At 34.7% G+C, this 22,701-nt stretch overlaps 1 protein-coding gene across 1 annotated transcript in view; it reads right to left on the bottom strand.

Annotated features, from left to right (window-relative positions):
- The window catches only part of LOC129282688 (uncharacterized), a 58,588-nt gene extending 54,509 nt beyond the window's left edge, over positions 1-4,079 (bottom strand). Inside the window, exon 1 of the mRNA XM_064113771.1 lies at positions 3,786-4,079. Within this exon, the coding sequence (XP_063969841.1) occupies positions 3,786-3,891 (106 nt within the window). The 5' untranslated portion in view covers positions 3,892-4,079. The remainder of the gene's footprint in view (positions 1-3,785) is intronic.
- Positions 4,080-22,701: the final 18,622 nt, after the last annotated feature.

Here is a 22,701-nt window from a genome sequence, read left to right as displayed (position 1 = left end):
TTTTTAATTCATTTTTTAATAGCCGGGTCTGGAGGAAAGACTTTCGACTTATATTGTAATTGTTAAATTATTCGGGTCTGTAAAAAAGACTTTGCACTTTTGTGCTATATGAACGCGTTGCTTTAGGGTTTAGTTCTTAGTTTTAAGTAACCGGGTCTGGAGAAAAGACTACGCTTGATTCTCAATTTACTCTTAGCGCATATATTCACAATATACGCAGTTTAAGTTGAAACAACAACAAAGACATTAATTCCACTAGTTTTAATTAACTGGGTCTGGAGAAAAGACTAAGCTCGATTCTCATTTTTATTCGACTGGAATATTATTATCGTATCTTAGTATGGACTTATATTATAATTTTTTAAATAAACTGGTCTGGGAAAAGACTTTGGACTTATATTAAAATTCTTTAAACAACCGGGTCTGGAAAAAAGACTTTGGACTTGCATTATAATTTTTTAATTAACCGGGTCTGAAAAAAAGACTTTGGACTTATATTATAATTTTTGAAACAACCGGGTCTGAAAAAAAAAGACTTTGGACTTATAATATGATATTTTAAACAACCGGGTCTGGAAAAAAGACTTTGGATTTATATTACAAGTTTTGAAACAACCGGGTCTGGAAAAAAGACTTTGGACGTATATTATAATTTTTGAAACAACCGGGTCTGGAAAAAAGACTTTGGACTTATATTATAATTTTTTAAACAACCTGGTCTGAATAAAAGACTTTGGACGTATAATATAATTTTTTAAACAACCGGGTCTGAATAAAAGACTTTGGACTTGCATTATAATTTTTGAATTAACCGGGTCTGGAAAAAGACTTTGGACTTATAGTATAATTTTTGAAACAACCGTGTCTGGAAAAAAGACTTTGGACTTATATTATAATTTTTGAAACAACCGGGTCTGGAAAAAAGACTTTGGACGTATATTATAATTTTTTAAACAACCGGGTCTGGAAAAAAGACTTTGGACTTATATTATAATTTTTGAAACAACTGGGTCTGAAAAAAAAAGACTTTGGACTTATATTATGATTTTTTAAACGACCGGGTCTGGAAAAAAGACTTTGGATTTATATTACAATTTTTGAAACAACCGGGTCTGGAAAAAAGACTTTGGACGTATATTATAATTTTTGAAACAACCGGGTCTGGAAAAAAGACTTTGGACTTATATTATAATTTTTTAAACAACCGGGTCTGAATAAAAGACTTTAGACTTGCATTATAATTTTTGAATTAACCGGGTCTGGAAAAAGACTTTGGTCGTATATTATAACTTTGAAACAACCGGGTCTGGAAAAAAGACTTTGGACGTATATTATAATTGTTGAATCAACCGGGTCTGGAAAAAAGACTTTGGACTTATATTATAATTTTTTAAACAACCGGGTCTGAATAAAAGACTTTGGACTTGCATTATAATTTTTGAATTAACCGGGTCTGGAAAAAGACTTTGGACGTATATTATAACTTTGAAACAACCGGGTCTGGAAAAAAGACTTTGGACGTATATTATAATTTTTTTTAACAACCGGGTCTGAAAAAAAAAGACTTTGGACTTATATTATGATTTTTTAAACAACCGGGTCTGGAAAAAAGACTTTGGATTTATATTACAATTTTTGAAACAACCGGGTCTGGAAAAAAGACTTTGGACGTATATTATAATTTTTGAAACAACCGGGTCTGGAAAAAAGACTTTGGACTTATATTATAATTTTTTAAACAACCGGGTCTGAATAAAAGACTTTGGACTTGCATTATAATTTTTGAATTAACCGGGTCTGGAAAAAGACTTTGGACGTATATTATAACTTTGAAACAACTGGGTCTGGAAAAAAGACTTTGGACGTATATTATAATTGTTGAATCAACCGGGTCTGGAAAAAAGACTTTGGACTTATATTATAATTTTTTAAACAACCGGGTCTGAATAAAAGACTTTGGACTTGCATTATAATTTTTGAATTAACCGGGTCTGGAAAAAGACTTTGGACGTATATTATAACTTTGAAACAACCGGGTCTGGAAAAAAGACTTTGGACGTATATTATAATTTTTTTAACAACCGGGTCTGAAAAAAAAAGACTTTGGACTTATATTATGATTTTTTAAACAACCGGGTCTGGAAAAAAGACTTTGGATTTATATTACAATTTTTGAAACAACCGGGTCTGGAAAAAAGACTTTGGACGTATATTATAATTTTTGAAACAACCAGGTGTGGAAAAAAGACTTTGGACTTATATTATAATTTTTTAAACAACCGGGTCTGAATAAAAGACTTTGGACTTGCATTATAATTGTTGAATCAACCGGGTCTGGAAAAAGACTTTGGACGTATATTATAATTTTTTAAACAACCGGGTCTGAATGAAAGACTTTGGACTTGCATTATAATTTTTGAATTAACCGGGTCTGGAAAAAGACTTTGGACGTATATTATAACTTTGAAACAACCGGGTCTGGAAAAAAGACTTTGGACGTATATTATAATTTTTTTAACAACCGGGTCTGGAAAAAAGACTTTGGACTTATATTATAATTTTTTAAACAACCGGGTCTGGAAAAAAAAGACTTTGGACTTATATTATGATTTTTTAAACAACTGGGTCTGGAAAAAAGACTTTGGATTTATATTACAATTTTTGAAACAACCGGGTCTGGAAAAAAGACTTTGGACGTATATTGTATCTCAAACAATTAAATGTAAGCGCGAAGTACGAGCTTAATTTTTTGATATACTGACATGATAAAGGAGCATTTTGACAAATTTTGGCTGGAATTTCCAAAGAGGATAGGTAACTCACAAATCAAACAATGCAAGCGCGCAGCGCGAGCTGAAAATTTTGATATATACTAACAATTTGTGTAAATCAAACAAAATAATGAAAGCTTGATGTGCGAGCTAAAATATTGTGTGCAAATTGATTTCAGAACTGGATATATAAGTGCCATTTAATCCTCTTGAATGGGATTCATTACACAGGCAATGCGAGCGCGAAGCGCGAGTGAAAATTTTTATATAAAGTCTATTTTCCAATTCTTCCCTCACCTTTTTCTTGTTTCCTTTCGGGGTCGGGCCGGCCGTTACGAGGCTGTAAATTACACATCATGGGTATGCTACCTCTTTCTTACTTTTCTTTCTGTTTTTCATAATTTCTATCAAGTTAAAGAGTACACTTTTTTCTGCAGGTTGTCAAAAAATAGGGGGGGGGGGGCCGGGGCCGGCTCGGCCCCCTCCTGGATCCGCGCCTGGTACTTGTATAGGGGTTCAATTCAGGGAATACTTTCCAAGGGTATCGTTTTGTTTCCAATACTTCTTAAGGGTAGGGTTTCACATGCCAACACTTGTTAAGGGGTGCATTTTCAGAAAATGGAAAATTGCTTAGGGTGCTTTTCGAGACCCCATGGTCGCACATGGTATCCACTCGTCAATGGAAGTGGCCCCCGGGCTTTTAACAAAACATCGCACCTAAATTCGAACACACACATGCACCCTCTATAAGCACCCGCACACACCTCGTCGTCAACCCACCAATCCACGCACACATTAACTATAGCAGTCCTAATAGCGAGTATGCAACACCCCTGAAAAAGACTAATTAATGTGCATACTAACACTGACTGAGACGGAATGTCTAAATGGTTCATCAAACAAATTGCGGTCAGGTAGATCATTTCATTTATTTTCTCTCTCTCTCTCTCGATATCTTCTCTCGATGTTTCTTGAATGAATTATTTACAATAGTATTTCGTTTAAGCATCCTACCTTGTCCGGTCATCAGAAAGAGAATCGATAGAATAATCCATTGTGACGTAGATATTAGAGTTAGAAGTGAATTCCTAAAACCACACGTTGTGTAGTAATCCCTCATAATTCCTAAGCGTGAATTTTAGCACCGTCTGAATATTCAAATTCACTACACGCTGCTATTTTCTCCGTATCGTGTTTAAAAAACTCCCATAGCCCGGCGAAGCCAGTCAGATAGTAATACAACTCTCCAAAAGTATTGGTAAATTACTGGTTTGGCAACCGGTTAAGCATTTTCCCGACGGGAACTGTGTATGTTTGAAGCCGGAATTAGATCCGTCTCTACTTCCTCAAACGAGCAGTTGTGATATCCCCTAATGCAGCTATCTACCTGCTCATCCACGTGTGTCCTTTCCAATAATTACTTTGTCAGAAAATATTGTTGATGTTGCACGGTGTATGATTCCACACAATTAAGGCCACTTTATACAAATATTACTAGCACTGTAATAACACGTTCGCCTTTTTTGTGCAACATGCAAATGTATATATGGGACAACGAAGGCCAGGATCAAATAATGAAAACAATTCAATGAAGTTGTGATTTTCTTAATTACTGACAATTTAGTGTTCCGGGTAGTCCTTGAGATATTCTATGATGCAAATGTAAAATGCTAAAGTGAATAAAAATTAATGGGAATAATTAAAAAAGATATAACCATAACAAACTATAACAATGACATCATAATTTTACATGCCTTAATTTATATTGTCTGTCTAAGTTCATTGTAATTATTTCGACCACTTTACTTTGTTTCGTTGAAAATGAAATAAACTGTACATGAATTGAATAAAAAAAAGGTGGGAAATTAATCCCTATCTAATATGCTATAACATATACACACTATGACTTAATCAGCTAGCAATTGTCGTTGTTAATATGATAACAACCTGGTATCTATATCGAAAAAAAACCCGTAGTGTTAGAACAATTAAAACCAGTAAAATCACACCGATGTTGTTTTGACACTACACATGCATATAGCAGATGTTGTTTGAGTGTCCATCTGGTGTTAAAAACCAAACTGGTGTACTTAAACACTTAAATGATTGCATTTTTAATTTGTATGTTAAAAAAATAAATGATATGAAATAAATAAATTTGAATAAAAAAAATCGATTAAAAATGGTGTTTCCCGCAACGGTGCTTTTGCAGTGAGTTGTTTAAAGCAATTACAAAACTGGAAGCAGTGTAGTGGCGAGTCATCAGAATCCATACAATGTACAAACGTTTTTAGTTTAAAAAAACGTGTAGAAAGTTTGTAACAAGTTGTACAAAGTTTTAAGGAAGTTCTTTAAGGTTTATAAAAGTTGTTTACGGTTTATAGAACTTGTTTAAATTATAAAACAAGTTGTCTAATTAAAGTTCATAAAGCTCATATAAAAGTTTAAACAATTGTTTAAAAGTTTTAAATTTTTGTTAGAGTGACGGGATTAAACAACGTGCTTAAAATTTACACAGCGTTTTTACAATATGTGAATGGAGAGTAAAGGGTGATATAAAGTCTATCAATATTCATGCAGTCTTATGAATGTCGTTTTGAAATTACACATTTACTTTGCAGAACAATAAGCCAAGTCAATCATGCGCCCGGAATGTTTTGAATGTTGGATGATTCTTTTTTTTTGGAAATTCATTAAAAAAATGCCATGATAATTTAGGAAGAGTAGTGAATGCGCAAGTAAACGTTATTTCGAATTAATAATACAAGAACATCGATATTTTGTATCAGCACTATTTGTGAAAGTGTTATGTTAATTTGTTATGTTGTGAATATTTGACACTAGAAAAAAACATTGAATGCGTTGAGTTTTATTAGGTTCTATTGTAACACTAAAGGAAAAAAAAAGAAAATGTAAAGTGTTAATTATATGAGTTTTCAATGTATTCATATATGTGTAAAGATATATTTTATTTAATGCATGTATTTTATTTTGTATATGACATGTATGAATTGAAGTTGTTGACAAATACAAACTTCTTAATACCAAAAAATCCTTGTTGATATTGTACAAAAGAGGAGGAAGCTTATCGTCATCTATTTTTGGAATGTAAATATGCTTGTTTGGTTTGGCATTATAATGTAAGGAGATGTTTAGTTTGGAATAATAATGTAAAGAGGTGTTTGTTTTGCAATAATAACGTGAGGAGATGTTTTGTTTCATAAATATGGGTAATTTAAGCAGGGGGATTCTTGTAGGTGTAGAATGAAAGGATGAAGGAAAGGAAAGGAACGTTTAGTCAATCATTTTGTAATCTTTGTAAAAAATTTAATCTTCAAAGGGAGGGAAAAGGGAGCACTCACAACCATTGATTAAATTAAAAAGAAATTTAAAGATGAAGAATGGGAAGAAAAATGCTGGCGTTAGATAAAGGCAACATGTCTTTACATTTAAGGAAATTGGAAAATCTAAATTAAAGAAATATATAGAGAGAGTCAGAGGACTAAATACAGCGAAATACAAAACCGCAAAACAAAAACAAAAACACATATTCGTTCTTTTTTTTTTTGCAGACAAATATAATACGGGGAATTTGAGTCACTTCAATGTAGAACAGGCATAACGGGGAGGGTGCTCTATGCCTGGGGAGGGGGGGGGGGCTGAACATAATTTTTTTGTCTTTTTTCTCTCATGTCAATTAAAACATATTGTTAAAATTTCATTTTATAATTGTTGAAACATCAGTATTAATTTCCGGTATCTCTGAAGTTTGATGTATAATTTGTATACTTATATGGGATATGAACTTATTGTATAATTTCTTATCATGTTTCAAATAATTTGTACAACTTTTGAATGAAAGGTGAAAGTGTAATTTGATTTGAGAGATTACAATAAAAACATCTTTAAAAAAATCTCTAAAATACTTTCCCTTACAAAAAAGAATGTTGCCCCTTTAAAAAATGGTGATAAATCTTGTCATTATCATATCACGTGACTACAAGACCAGAAAATAAATTGACAGTTTCCTCACATTAGTCTTATGTTCTCCCAAGACTTCTACCGCACCGGTTTGCTTGAGCGTGCAATTAGTGTATCTTTGGTTCTGGTATTTTGCGATGGTCATTGAAATAATAAATGATCAAAATTGTATATACAAGGCAAGCGATTATCAATCACATCATGTATGAAAATGCCTAACCTAACTGGCACTGTTCGAAAATATCAGAAAGTTTATATCGTGAAACAAAGTTTTGATTAATTGATTGAATACCATTTCTTACTATGCTGACTATCTATTCATTTTTTCCGAAATAGAAATAAATGAAATCAGATTTACACAAATAAAGAAATCATTTAATGTAAAGCGTGTTTTAATAGAAACTAGATGTTTTCCAATAGACTATTTTTCAATTGCATCACAAATAAAGAAGGAAGTGGTAATTTAGCACTTAACATGCTTACAGGACAGGTCCACCCCAACAAAAAGTTGATTTGAATAAAAAGAGAAAAATCCAACAAGCATAACACTGAAAATTTCATCAAAATCGGATGTAAAATAAGAAAGTTATGACATTTCAAAGTTTCGCTTAATTTCACAAAATAGTTAATGCACATCCTGGTCAGTATGCAAATGAGGAGACTGATGACATCATCCACTTACTATTTCTTTTGTATTTCATTATATGAATTATGAAATATTCTAATTTTCTCCTCATTGTCAAGTGACACAACGATTAAGTCCTTCCGAACATGTGTTTGTTTGTTTGTTTGTATTTATTTCCATAAAAAGATAAAATATATACATGCTCAATTTAACATAACATACAGATCATATGGAGGATGGCCCATTTCAGCGGTATTAATAAAATACCGCTGTTCTTCCATGGGGAATTAGCATTGTTTAATACTATATGATTCAGTATATGATTCAGTAAAGTTGGTCCATATTGTCAAATCTGTAAAAAATGAAATATTGTATAATTCAAACAATAAAAAACAAAATAAATAGTGAGTGAGGGACATCACCGACTGTCTCATTTGCATGTCACTGAGTTGTGCATATCACTGTTTTGTGAAAAATAAGTGAAACTTTAAAATGCCATAACTTTCTTATTTTACATCTGATTTTGATGAACTTTTCAGCATTTGCGGCTAGTTGGATTTTTCTCTATTTATTCAGATCAAACTTTTTCTGGGGTGGACTTGACCTTTAAGGAGCTTGTATAGTGACTGCACTTCAGAGTGCTGATTCTTTACTCAAAAAATGAATAAGAAAATCAGTACTCTAAAGTGCAGTCACTGTAATACAAGCTTCTTTGGTGTTAATCCCTTTATGTTTTAGAGTGTAGGAAATAAACAGATCCGGGATTATTTCCCGGTGGTTGTGTTGATAAAAATTAGTCATACTGCAAAATAAAAGAATACGCAAATTCCCCCCAAGGTCAGTTGGTTAAAAACACTCCATTTGATTATTTATTTGTTTCGTTTTCGTCTGCGAATAATTTCTGATTAAAGAGTAGATTCGGCTGCCCCCCCCCCCACATCCCGGGAGGGGCACCAAACTTTGTATTAATGTGCAGGGAATATATTTAGGGAAAACAAAATTCAGTACGTTACTATCTATGTATGACTATGTTAACATGTGTTTATGCTTGAGAGTGTATAATAGGTACGACAACATTTTTTGTTGATTATTATTCATGAACACATGCAAGGAAAAAATGCTTCTCTAAAATAAAGCAAAACTTAAAGATGTCATAACGTAGATATATTTCTTTTCTGATTTTAATGAAATTTCACTACAATATGCTTGTCGGATTTCACTTTATCTCTTCAAAATTATTTTAGCCTTTAATCAGCACACTGTCTTGAATGTGTTATAGTTCGAACTGGTCTATATACTGTATATTCCTCTTTGATTGACACTAAGCACATATAGGTATAAAAGTCCATGTGTAAGTTTTTTTCACGTTTCATGCAAGAATTTGATATTTTATTTTTTCGAATGAAATTTTGTATTACGCGGCTACATAATGGATATGAATTATCAATAAGAAGTGAAACAAAATCGAACGCGATGTTTACACAATACTTGGACGTTAATTACCAACCGTGTTTATACAAGTTTTCCATAATTCCACATATGGCAATCAAGGGATAAACCATATTGGCAACTAAGTCAATATTTTCATTATCTGTCATTCAAGGATGCGCTAGAGAGAATAAATATGTTATCGTTTATAATAAAAATATTCGCGCCGACTATCTTCCATGGAAGAAAGAAAACTAATGCGCCTAATTTTTGTTGTAATAATACTCAATGTAAAGCAATTATTTATTTTTGTTTTAAAAAGTCGTGAAACATCGGGCGAGGTTTTTACATAAAAAATAATGAAAGTCCAATATTGAACTCATTCTAAAGGAGAATTAAAATGTAATATCTATATAAGATGGATTGTATGAGAAGGCTTCTGATTGCTTAATCGCCCTATTTTTGCAATAACGTAATCTGGTATATATTGCCACGATTGTATGGCAAGCCGTTTAAAAATTTATTTCCATTTTCTAATATCAAGAATTAAATTTCTTGATATCAAGAATTCAATTCTTGATATCAAGAATTTCCATTTATTAACCACATAAAATCTTTTTTAGTATCAAGAATCAATTTCTTGATATTAAGAATTCATTTCTGATTTCGTGGGTTAATGTATTGCAAGAAATCATTGTGATTTTTAACGCAAATGTAATGCACGAATTCCCTCTCTAGTACCGAGCGTCAATGTATTGCAAGAATTCAATTTGATTTCGAACACAAATGTATTGCACGAATTCCCTCGCTGTCACATGTTGAAGTAAATGGGAGATACCGATGTAAGATGTACACCACATTCAACAGAAATCAGGTCAAATATGTGGAATGCTATTATGTTAAGAGTAGTCAAAATTCGCTTGTTTGTTATGTTAAAACAGTAGTCCAGTACATTTTATTTAAGGCACTTGCCAGCTTAAAACGAAAGTCGAATTTCAATTTCATTCTATTTTCCCAGCGTTTTTGTCCCATTGAAGACACTGTTAGAAAAAATTTCGCATCGAAATCCCAAACCCGAGTGATTTCGCACACGCACGCGACCCGACTAATTATTATAAGCCTTTCCGAAGTGTACATCGACGTCGATTGAGGAGCTAGGGGTTCCAGGCCCAAAACAATTCCTCAGTCGGTTTACGCTGGACTGAAGCGAGCTGATGGTACATTGTATACACGAAAATCCATGATTTCAATCAGATATAGACTCCAGCGACATTTTCAGTCCGAGAGGGAAGTAGATATTCTAAAGGCTGACAAGTTCCTGGAAAACCAAACAATCTTCAAAGCTATGATGGGGAAACTTAAGTTCTAATCGTCATCGTCATGAGCGGACGTGTTTTCTGAGTGTCTCCCGACCGACATCCTGGTCATGTATAGTCAGCACAATTAACTTTCATGTTCTCGATATACTGCTTGGATCTCTTAAGGGTGTGATTTCTTATGTTTTGTGCCATACTTTTGGAGTAAATAAACCGTTGGAAGAGGATTTGTTGTGATCTTTAAGCTCATCATGGCTCCACCACCGAATACACGCAATTCGAAACAACAAGCCGAAGAGCTAACCAACACTATACGAGCCGAACTAAATAAAGTGTTAGAGAGTGACGACATGCTTAACAAATTGGTAAGTGCTCTTAAAAAGACTCTTGTTAACGAAATCACAACCGTCATTACCAAGAACGTGACAGAAAATGTACGTGAATTTATGGAGTTTGAACTAAAATCGAGAGACGATGAAATTGCTTCCCTTAAAGGAGAATGAAACCCTTGAAACCAGCTGAATCCATATCAAAGAGAAAAATCAAAGAAACATATTGTTGAAAGTTTGAGGAAGATTGAATGAATAATAAGAAAGTTATGAGCATTTAAATATTGAGATCACTAGTGCCATGAAGATCCTCCCATCGGCAATGCGACCAAGATCTGTGATATCACACACGTACAACTCCCTCATTACTCTAGTACTTATTTCACTTATATTCTCACTTTTATAGAGTCTATCACAAGGTGAGGTGTTCTCTTTATGAGATTACAAGTACAGAGGTTTCACAACATTATACCATTGATGAATCGTTTGTCATATGATTAGAATAAGCAAAAAGAGATGTTTTGGGGTATATTTTCAGTGTCCAAATGGGAGAGTTGTACGTGTGTGACATCACAGATCTTGGTCGCATTGCCAATGGGAGGATCTCCATAGCATTAGTGATCTCGACATTCAAATGCTCATAACTCTTTTATTGCTAGTCCTATTTTACTCAAAGTTTTGTTGATCTTATTCTTTAATTTTTCTGCTTTCACAAAAGCTAACTTGCTCCAAGAGTTTCATTCTCCTTTAAGACTCACATCCAAACTTTGCTCGAGAAACACGATGATTCAGAACAGTATACACGAAGAAACTGTCTAATATTTCATGGTATTAACGAATCTGAGAGTGAAAACACCAATGAAACTATTATCGCTTTATGTGATCAAAGGATGAATGTAAAACTAGATGCAAAGGACATTGACAGAAGTCATAGATTAGGGCCCAGAAAGGAAAGTAAAAGTAGAGGAATAATTGTGAAATTCACCAGTTATGACACACGGGACAAAATCTACAGAAATCGAAAGAGATTGAGGGGTTCAAAAGACAACGCTATATTTGTTCATGAGAGCCTCACCAAAACAAGATCTGAACTTTTCTGGAAAGTCAAAACTAGTTTCAGAAATGAACTTGATGCCCTATGGACCCAAGATGGCCGAATTCTGTGCGTTATAAAACGCACGAAAAAACGAGTCTCAATCACAAAGGAATGTGATCTGTGCAAACTGAATACATCATAATATATTCTCGGGAAAGGGATTACAGAGTCTATACCCCTCTCGTCTTCGAACTCGTTATCCCCTGAATTGTCCGCTACGGTATTGCGATTATACGCCTTCTTTTGTGCCTTTTATCTTAACTGGATTCAGTGTTTCTCACCTTGGCTCAACGACTGAACGCGTCATCGCACCTAAGATAATCTCTTTTGTGAAAATTGGAGCTACTTTACATCTTCTGCTCAACTTCGTCAACACCCAATATCCGCTTTTGTATGATTATACGCCTTCTTTTTGTCTTCGTATCTTTTATCTTGGTGATCCGGAATCCAATGTTCTCACCTCGACTCATCGCATCATCGCACCTGAGATAACCTCTTCTGTTAAAAATCAAAGCTGTCCTTAGTCCATCAAGGCTCCACATTGCCATTTCTGCCGAATTTCGTCAACGCCACGAATTACCGGACGCACTCAAGGAATTAACTATGTATTTTTTTTTTGTTTTGAATAATATTTTATTTTCTTCCTCTTTCAAATCAAGTTTACAATCACAATTCATAGATTCTTTGCATGTATACAATGTACAATCAATAAACAATCAAACAAATAAATATATCAATATCAATGAGATTACAAATATTTTGAAATGATTACAAATTACAAATAAAATTAAAACTGCCAAGTTTTTCTTCTATAACATTGTGAAAGCAGAGAAAAAAAAAAACCCATCTCAATCGCCAAAAAAAAAAATACTTTGCAAAAGATGACTTTTTCCCTGAATAGAAAATAAATCTCTTTTGAACATATTAATTGTACAAGAAATAGATTTTAAAAAAAGGGATAAAAGATTTCAAAGGTTAATTAGAGGAAGATTATTATCCTAAAAAAAACGTCACTACACACTCACCTTACCCCCATATCCCCTCCTCCCCCCTCATCTCTCTCCCCAGACACTCACACAAGCTCACTTCAAACTCACAACCACCCACAGCTCCCCCCCCCCTCTTCCCCATCACAGAACTCACACATCCATCTACACACGTACACCCACACACGATGCATCCTGCTCTGGTGTAACTATTTGTATTTGAACAAATAAACAAAACAAAACAAAACAGAAACAAAATGAAGCAACCAATACATCCATTAGTATTAAGAAAGGTGTGCATTGATTTGTTCCCATTTTCTTAAGTGCACCCCCAGCTTCCCCTTTTTAAACGCTATTTGATATTCCGTATCTCTATACTCTTTAACCAAATGTGCCACTTTCTGTACGGTTGGCAATATTCCATGTTTTCTTGAACTAAAAATAATATACTTGATTAAGAATACAATACAGTTTATTAAAGTTACTCTTGTAGTATTTCCAGATATCCCCATGAAAATTGTTTTCCAATTGTCACTGCCAAGTTCATTCAGTTGAAATATTTTACTCATCTCTTCCCATAATCGCTTAACTTCAGGACAATAAAAAAATAAATGTTGGTAAGACTCAACTTCTTTTTTACAAAAGGAGCACAAATTATCTGTCTCAAAACCAAATTTAAAAAGTTCCCTTTTCGTGTACACAGCCCCTTGTAATTGTTTGTACTGAAATTCTCTGTGTTTATTGCATAGCATTGCACATTTCAGTCTCAGAAATACTTCTTTCAGTTCCCCCATTCCCAAATCATATTCGGATTGCCCATCTGTAACATGAAATACATAATCAATTTGAAAATTTTCAATGAAGTAGTCATATATTCGTCTAGATTTTATATCACATAGTTTCTGAACATGCCCACGTATCATCAATTGAATTTCAAAGTTATCTGTGTCCATTTCCATAAAATCACCTTGTATCCACTCTTCTGTTATTACTGAAAATATCTTTTGAATTTTGAGCAAGTTTTCAGATGAAAATGTTTGATTATACCAGTATGAAACTGGTCTTAATTGACCTCCAACTATTATATCCGAGACCTTAACTATACCTTTCTGAAATAATTCAATATCAAAAAAGGTCTTATTATTGAGGAATATACGCTTGTTATTAAAAATAATGGGATTACTTTTCCCTCCAAAATGTCTACACTTATCCAATTCGTGCCATGCCTTCAGCATATCTATGTAAAATAATGGTATACCTTTCAAATTCATTCTAATAGTATCATAATCACACAAAAATATGATTCGACCGCCTAAGGAGCTAAAAAAATATTCGAAGGTTGCTTTCCAACCCGAACTTTTCCCTCCATCTAGTAAACGTTTAATCCACATTATTCGTTGGGTCTTAACAAAGACCTCAAAATTTGGAGCTCTCAGTCCTCCAACAGAATAGTCTTGATATAGAACCTTGCGTTTTATTCTATCTCTTCCTCCCCAAATAAAATTGAAAGAAATTTTTTCTATTTCCTTAAAAACGTCTTTTGGGACTGTCATGAGGGAAGAAACATAATTTAATTTTGAAAAAGCATACATTTTCAAAAGTTTTATTTTACCATACATTGTAAGATCTCTTTGTTTCCACCAACCAATAAGTCTTTTAATTTTACTCAAGATTTCCTTATAGTTCAAATCATCTTTGACTTTACAATCTCGTGCGAAATATACCCCTAAGATTTTAATATGTTGTAATCAATGTCCAAGAAGTGGTAAACCAGGTCTATCTCTTTCTTCTCCCAACCATAAAAAGTTTGTTTTATCCATATTAATCTTCAATCCACTTAAATTTTCAAAATCTGAGAAAATTTTCTTTACTCTATGGATCGAATTCATATCTTTTAAAAACAAAGTAATGTCATCTGCATACAGCACTTGTTTTATTTCCCGTTTCCCAAATTCTATCCCTTTAATATTAACATCTCTCCTAATATAATGAGCTAATAATTCAATCGCTATAATAAATAAATATGGAGAGAGTGGATCCCCCTGCCTTACTCCTCTATTAACTTCAAAATATCCCGTAGAATGCCCCCCGTTCAACACGCAACTACTAACATTATTATAAAGAGTTTTGACCCAAGAACACAGATTTTTCCCAAACCCAAAATGTTCCAAAGTTTTGAATACAAGTTTATGAGATATACAATCGAATGCCTTTTCAAAATCCACTGCAATTAAAAAACCTAAGGGTTGATACAAAGACTGAAAAAACATATCATCAATTAACCGAACTGCTTCCCCAATATTACGATCTTTGACATAACCCACTTGATCACAATGAATAATATCTCCTAAGACCTCTTTCACCCTTGTCGCTAACACTTTTGACAAAATTTTATAATCTACATTCAAAAGAGTTATCGGCCTGTAGTTTTTCATGTGCAAAGGATTTTTGCCTTCTTTTTCAATTAGAGTAATTACCCCCTGTCTCTGAGAATTTGACAACATTTTAACTTCAAAACTCTCATTGAAAGCTTCAACTATGATTTTTCCTAAAAGTGGCCAAAATGTAAAGTAGAACTCTGCGGTGAAACCATCATTGCCAGGAGATTTATTCCATTTCATTTCCTTTAAAGCCTGAAAACATTCTTCATGTGTTATTGGATATTCACAAAACTCTATATTTTCTTTACTCAATTTGGGTAAATCATTAAAAAACATATTTTCAATATCATCACTAGTTTCAAGATTTTTACATGAATATAAATTTTTATAAAACTCCCGAATGATTTCTATAATACCTTTGCAATCTCGCACCGTTTCCTGATTTTCATTATAAATCTCCTTAATCGCGCTTCTCCTTTTATTGGATTTAAGTAATTGTTCAAAGAATTGTGAATTTCTTTCTCCTTCTTCAGACCATTGGGCTCTTGAACGGACCTTTAGACCTTGACGAGAATAGTCGAAAAGTTTATCTAGTTCCTCTTTTTTTAATTCAATTTCGTTTTGGATGTCAATATGAAAAGTGATCGTCAAGCGATATTCTAAATCTTTAATTTCTTTTTGTAATTTTTCAATGTGATTTTTTCTGAGTTTTGCTCTTTCACGGGAAAATGCCATTATATATTCTCTTAACTTCATTTTCATAAAATCCCAAAATTTAATCTTGCTTGTTATTTGGTCCCGCCATATTCTTTCTATTTCAGAAATCTTCATCTTTACCCCGTCTACAAAATCTTTATCAGCGCATAAACTGCTGTTAAACTTCCAGTACGATCTCCCATATGCAAAGCTTTCGACTAAATTATCAAACTCTACCTGAACTCCAGCATGGTCAGGAGTGATAGAGGGTAAACTGTCTGAACTTTTCACGTCTTTTTCTAAATTCGAGGAGATAAAAATATAATCTAATCTGCTCTGAACAAAAGGATTATTTTGTTTGAAGGTAAATTCTTTTTTGTTAGGGTGCCGCTTCCGCCACACATCAATTAGACTTAGCCTATCAAGAAAATCCACCAATGAATCTTTATATCTATTTTTCGAAATATTACTTCCACCCATGTAATCTAAGTTTCGATTCATAGCAATATTAAAATCTCCTCCAACAATAAGAGAATATTCTTGACTAACAACAGAAGATAAAATTTTGTCCAAATCAGACAGAAAATTGCATTGTAAGTTTTCTTTATTCCCTGTGGGGAAATATACACTACCCAATATAATCTTTTCACCTTGACACTTCCCTTTAATTATAACGTATCGTCCTTCTTTATCAATGATAATTTTTTCTTTGAGAAAATCAACCTTTGATTTAAACATAATGATAACTCCCCTACTGTGGTTACTCCCATGACTGAAAAACATTTCCCCCTTCCAATCAGCCTTCCATCTACCTTCAGTGTCTTTTGTGCTAAAAGTTTCCTGCAGAAATATTATATCCCCCATCATCTGACACCACTGAAATATCTTATTCCTTTTGATTTGATCTCTCAGCCCTCTGACATTGACCGAAAGTAGTTTTAAATTACCCGACATCAATTAACACAAAAAGTCTAAACCTCTGACAAAAACTTTGGAATAAGAATATGAATGATAATGATATTACTGCAAATTGGTAGCTTGATTTTTTTAACATGACAAAATAACCTGTTAAACTAAAATGGGGATAAGATAAATACAGATAGACACCAGAACTGGAAAACACAACACACAACATATCATTCCACTTCACCCCAACAAACACAGCACATACACTTCTGCAAACATACTCAAACACATGCCCATAGACTGTCCCTACCATGAAACCCAAAGAAGAAAGACTTTTCTTCATATCCTAAAAAAAAAACAAATGCAAATTACGAATAGGCCTATTTTGAGGCCTCTCCCATCACTTCTGTGATTTTAAAACTAAAATTGAAGAAGATTCAAAATTGTTTTCACAAAATTTATCACTCCCTCCTAAAAAAAACCTAGATTACCTCACTCATCCCAGTATTTATATTAAATATAACAGTTTTTTTTTCCTATCTTAAAAATTGGTTTTAACATTTCATTGATAGATATACAAACTTGAATATTTTTCAGTTAATTTAAAGAAAAAAAATAATAATATTTGTGACTCTTATTCCTCTTCATATAATATCTAAAAACTCAAAATCTTTATGCAATATCTTAATGTTTTCTTAAAAAAAAAACAAAAAAACTTTACTTTCCTTTCTTTTTTCTTTTCTTTTGAACAGAAATACAAATAAAATTATTATTCCCATTCATGCGAAAAAAAAAAGATTTAAAAGGAAGAGAGAGAAAAAAAAAAAAAAAAAAAAAAAAAAAGGGGGAAAATGCATCCTTTGCAAGATTTAGCCTACATTTTATCTGCTTTCGAACAGGTCTCTTAAAGATGGCTGAAGACCTGCTAGGGACGAAACCTCTTCCAAAGTACAATTCGTTCCCTTGCCGTATCCACCCCTTATTGATAAACTACATTTGGGCCCCGTCCTACAAAGAACCGCGACAGACCTGACTAACCACAATATGGAAGGCCAGCAACGCCAAATTCTACAGATGCACGCTTGTTCCAAAATTTCCCTATAGTTATATGTATATTCACGCAGTCATCATTGTCTTGACAAACAAGCATGCCCCTCCCTATTTATAAAAAGACACTGTAAAAAATTTTCCGCAGATCAATCGCAACTCCCTGCAAGATGGGGCCCAGCTGGATGACCACATACACAGGAAGGTGGTGACGAGGTCTCAAAGATATACGTTCGCCTTCCAGCCTCCCGGGCCAATCAGAGCCGAGAGGACGTGACACGCCATGAATTTAAGATATTCATACTAGTATTCAGTTCATAATTGCAAAAAACCACGCCCTGTCAGCTCCGATGGTTCCGAGAAACCAGAGACAACTCGGGTTACTAAACAAAAAAACAAACTCTCGTCACCAACCTTCGCGGAACAGTCACGTCATAAACAACCTCACCTAAACCAGGACTCTACCACATTGTACTTGTTCGACAAAACTGATATATTTCTACTATTATTTCGCTAACTAGCAACTTCCCTTCTTGCATCCTAACAAATGGCATTATAAATATGCCAGCCTTTCTGAAAGTTTTTTTTTATTCAATAGCACCTAGAGTACAAAAACCAGCTATTGTGTGAGAAAAAAAAAACATTCTTCCGAAATTTGTAAACTCAAGCACAATATCTTTGTGGATTTCTTCCTCTTCAAAAAAATAGTTCCTTAAGTCTCAAAATCTTTATGCAATCTACTTATATATTCAAACTTACTGTATTATCAATTCATTTATATATACATAAAAAACAAGGAAATTTCCTGATCCATCTTTCACGTGAAAAGAGGGAAGGAGCATCAGTTAATACACGATATAAATATCATTTCTGTCAGTTGGCGAACCTCGCCCTGCTCATGTGGATGGCCGAAGACCAGCTAGTGACGAGCCCTATTAAATATACATATTATTTATTTAAAAAAAAAAAAAAGAAAGATCGTTCCATATATAGCCGTCAGCCCATTCACCAACCCCGTGCTGACTAGCCTATAATCCAGGCGGAGGCCGCAGCAACCGTCCCCGCCGCTACGCCGAACGCAAGCGACGCGACCGACCCAGCTAAGGCCACGCACTGTGCCTGCGTAGCCAGCCACAATGCGTAGCCCCGCCAGATCAGACGCATCGCCCGCGACCAGCACAGCAACAAAGACACAAACGCAGCCCCCGCCCAGATCACAGACGACCAGCTAAATCCATCTGCTGACCAACAAGAAGCTGGTGACAGGTCTCAAAAAGATATACTCTCGCCTTCCGGCCTCCCGGGCCAATCAGAGCCAGGCAGACGCACCGCGTCATTGATTGATGAAATAACCGGGTACATTATCCAAATCATTCAGTTGACTAAAGTGCGAATGATGCCCAGTCAGCCCCGATTGTCCCGAGAAACCAGAGACGAGGTCAATAAACATGAACTCTCGCCACCAGCCTCCGCGGACCAATCATAACTGAGAAAAAAAATGCACGTCATAATTACCTCGCCTAAACCAGGGTACTACAACATTTCAAGTATTCGACAGAATTGAATAATAGCTGTTTTCCTTTTGAATTGAATAATAGCTGTTTTATCTTAACCATTGGCATTTTTTTTATTCTATGCCAGTCTTCCATAATGTCTAAAATCAAGCATACCTTTATAATTATGGCTTTATTCCTCGTCATGTACATGTAAATCCTAAGATCTCAAAATCTTTATGCAATCTATCGGTACCTACATTAAAGATACTTTACTGTCAATTTATAAAAAGGAGTAAATTTCCTTATATCCCTTTTGGGAAGAACATCAGTTACAAAAGTTAATTATAATTTTTGCCGTTTGCGAACCTCATCATGCTCATGAAGATTACTAGAGACCAGCTAGTGACGAGCCCTGTTTAAAAAGTACAGCTCGTTCCCTAGCCGTCGGACCAAACATCCACCCCAACCAGCTATATCTGACTCTCGCCTTCCAGCCTTCCCGGGCCAATCAGAGAGAGAAAGCGTACCGCGTCATTGATGATAAAAGGAATTGATAATTACCCATTCATTATCCAAATCATTCAGTTGACCACTCAAATACCACGCCCAGTCAGCTCCGATTGTCCCGAGAAACCCAGAGACGAGGTCAATTAAAAATAATGAACTCTCGCCACCAGCCTCCGCGGACCAATGTAAGTTGATGAAAAACAGTCACGTCATAGCTAGTGGATAGCAAATTACCTCGCCTGAACCAGGGTTCTACATTTTACGAATTCGACTTAATTGTTTCATTCTCCTATTTTTGAATTACTCAACACCTCACACGTTCCAGCGTCTACATCAAATGTATTTGGCAAAGCCATTTTCTTTTCTTATCTTAACGAACTGTATAGCATGATTCAGTTACGTAATACAATCAGGGTACCCATTCTGAACATTACAGTGATTTATGCCTGCATTGTTATCTATCTTTACTAATTCGTTGAAATGCATTCTTTCTCTTAAAACATTCCATATACAAATAAGCTTTTAAGCATCATTACCTTCAATCAATCATGAAAAGAAATGGTCCTTTTACCCTTACAAAAGCTTTGAATTCCCAAACATCTCAATCTTCCTTCGTATTGTAGAAACCAAAAAGAACATAATGAAATATTCCCCAATATCATGAAGCTATTATAATTTCAACTACAATTTGAACAGCAGTTTTATGAAGAATCAACTTTTCCCCAAACCAGCTTAAATATACACCCCATTGGGATGTATTCCATTGAGCTTTTTTTTACAAAATGACCACACACAAAAAAAAATATCTTCAGAACTGATCATAACTGACTCCAGAAAAAGGATTCACAGCAACAAGTATCTCTTATAAACTTAAATCATGGAGCTATAGCTCTATGCTTAAATCTAGCTTATTTTTGTTTCCCTTATGAATAAAAAAAAAGGAGAAAAGCATAAGCCTCATGTTGTTACTATGAAATCTTGTTTCCATTCATCAAGTCAAGGTGTGTTATGACTCGATACTCTAATCAATTTCTTGCAATATCATAATCAATTTTTCGTATTTCTTGCATCTTTGAAGATATTGATATTTTCCAGTTGTAAAGTTTTTCTTTTATCAAAATAAATAGCAAATAGAAAAGAAAGGAAATATACCTCATCTACTCCTGTTCATTCAGTTATGTTATGATTTATCATTCCTCATTCAGCAGTTGCTTGTCAAGTCTCGTTCTTGTGATGAGTTGACAGTAAAATCTGCAGTTCTCGAGTGTTCAGTTACACTCCCTTTTTTGAGCTTGATTGTAGAGTTGGTACCTCGCAGGCTCGTACATGGTAAAAGATACATATCCTCCACTCGGTAAACATTAATCAGTTGAGAGAGAAAATCATTCACCTCCATAATAATAAAGCACACTGAATCGTTATTTCACTTGAATAATCGACGAAATGAACAACCCGACCCGACCAGAGGGAACGAGTTTCACAAAATAAATACATGTCACCTCCATGATCGCTGGTAACTTGTGACAAATTTCAGATACTTTCTCCAAAGCAAATTTCCTTCAATCTATGCATTACAAACAAAACAAGATGACAGATGAAATCACAATACCATCAAATTATGATCTGCAGCTACATTTGCACCTTCCATCATCTCCCCATCAGTGGCAGCCGCTGCAGCCCCCTCGTTGAAATCTGTTGTCGGCTTTGCTATCCCTGTGGTCATGTTGGTGGTCGATGCAGCTCCCGCCATCGTTGTCGGAATCCTCATGTTAGGCAAATTCTTCCTCACTCTTTCGTCTACATCTTTCCCTCGTTGGTTTTCGAAGTCTCGCACAAAAGCTTCCTGTTGATTTCGAGGCATATGTACGTTGTCGATAAATAGCTTGACTGGATCTGTTCTTGAAAAGTATGCCAATTTCCCCATTCTTCTGGCGACTTTCAACGCCACAATTTGGGGGTGTCTAGCCTCCCTAATCCTCTTCGGTAGATCTTCTGCAATATATATGTTGGTCCCTTTCAAATTTTTGGCATGCCTTTGTACCAAAACTCTGTCGGAGTATCTTAGGAAGCGAGCCTTAATGGCTCTTGGCCTCCCTCCGGCTGGCTTTCCTGAAAGTCGATGTAACCGTTGATATTCGAAGTTGTCTGCCAGTGCAGGTGGGATTTTAAGAAAATTCACGTGGAGGTCCCGAAGAACTTTCTTAACATCCTCATTGGGCTTCTCTTCAATCCCGCTGTATATTAGATTTTCTCTTGCCACGTAGGTACTAAGCTTATCTATCTCATCCTGGAGCATTTTTTCCTTTGACTTAACGTCCTCTTCAATTACTTCCATCTTTGCCTTCATATCCTGAGCTTCGTGACTCTGAAATTCGATACTCTCCTTGAGATTGATTATCGTTTCCTCAAGTTTCTTCAAACGTTGGCCAAAAGTCTCTTGCAACGTATTCAATCTCACATCATTTTTTTCCCATTGACTGTCAAGGAGTATCCGAATCGATGGCAACAAGTTTGTCTCCGGGCTTGGCGGCGTGCCCGACCTTGCACGTTTCGCTGAGCTTGTCTTCCCTCCCTTACTCGTATAGTGAGCCATGCTTATGTGTATTATGTAATGAGGATGAGAGAGGCCTAACAAAACACGTCTTAATCCTTCGAGCACATCGTAGATAGATGTCATGTATGACATGTATGAAGGAACTTTAGCTCCATCTACTGTCCATCATCAGAACAATATAGGAACTCTAGCGCCATCTACCGTTCCTAATCGGAAAATGTATAATCCATCGGACTTGACTGAGTTTGGACGGTGGTCTCGTTGGATTAACTTGCAATTCAATTTTGTTTTAGCTATCATCCTAGCTCACAACAGTAAGCAGTTCACTGATTCGACACTAAACAAATCCTGGTTAACCTCTGCGTTTCTGAGTGTGAACATCAACCATTTTGAACTCTACATGACCCGGTCTGCTACCTTAGAACTTAGATAACTCACTATTATCATTATTATTGTTAGTGTTATTATTATTATTATTTGTTGCTGTTGTTGCTAATTTTTACGTTTGTCTCTTTTTCCCCTAAATATTTTTTTTCTCGTCTCATTTTTTTTTCTCATGTTCTTTTTATAGACTATTTGTAT

Source organism: Lytechinus pictus, chromosome 19 (genome assembly GCF_037042905.1).
Source record: "Lytechinus pictus isolate F3 Inbred chromosome 19, Lp3.0, whole genome shotgun sequence".
Classification (NCBI taxonomy): Eukaryota; Metazoa; Echinodermata; class Echinoidea; order Temnopleuroida; family Toxopneustidae; genus Lytechinus; species Lytechinus pictus.
The sequence above is the reverse complement of the archived record's forward strand: the minus strand, read 5'-3'. Positions and strand labels throughout refer to the sequence as shown.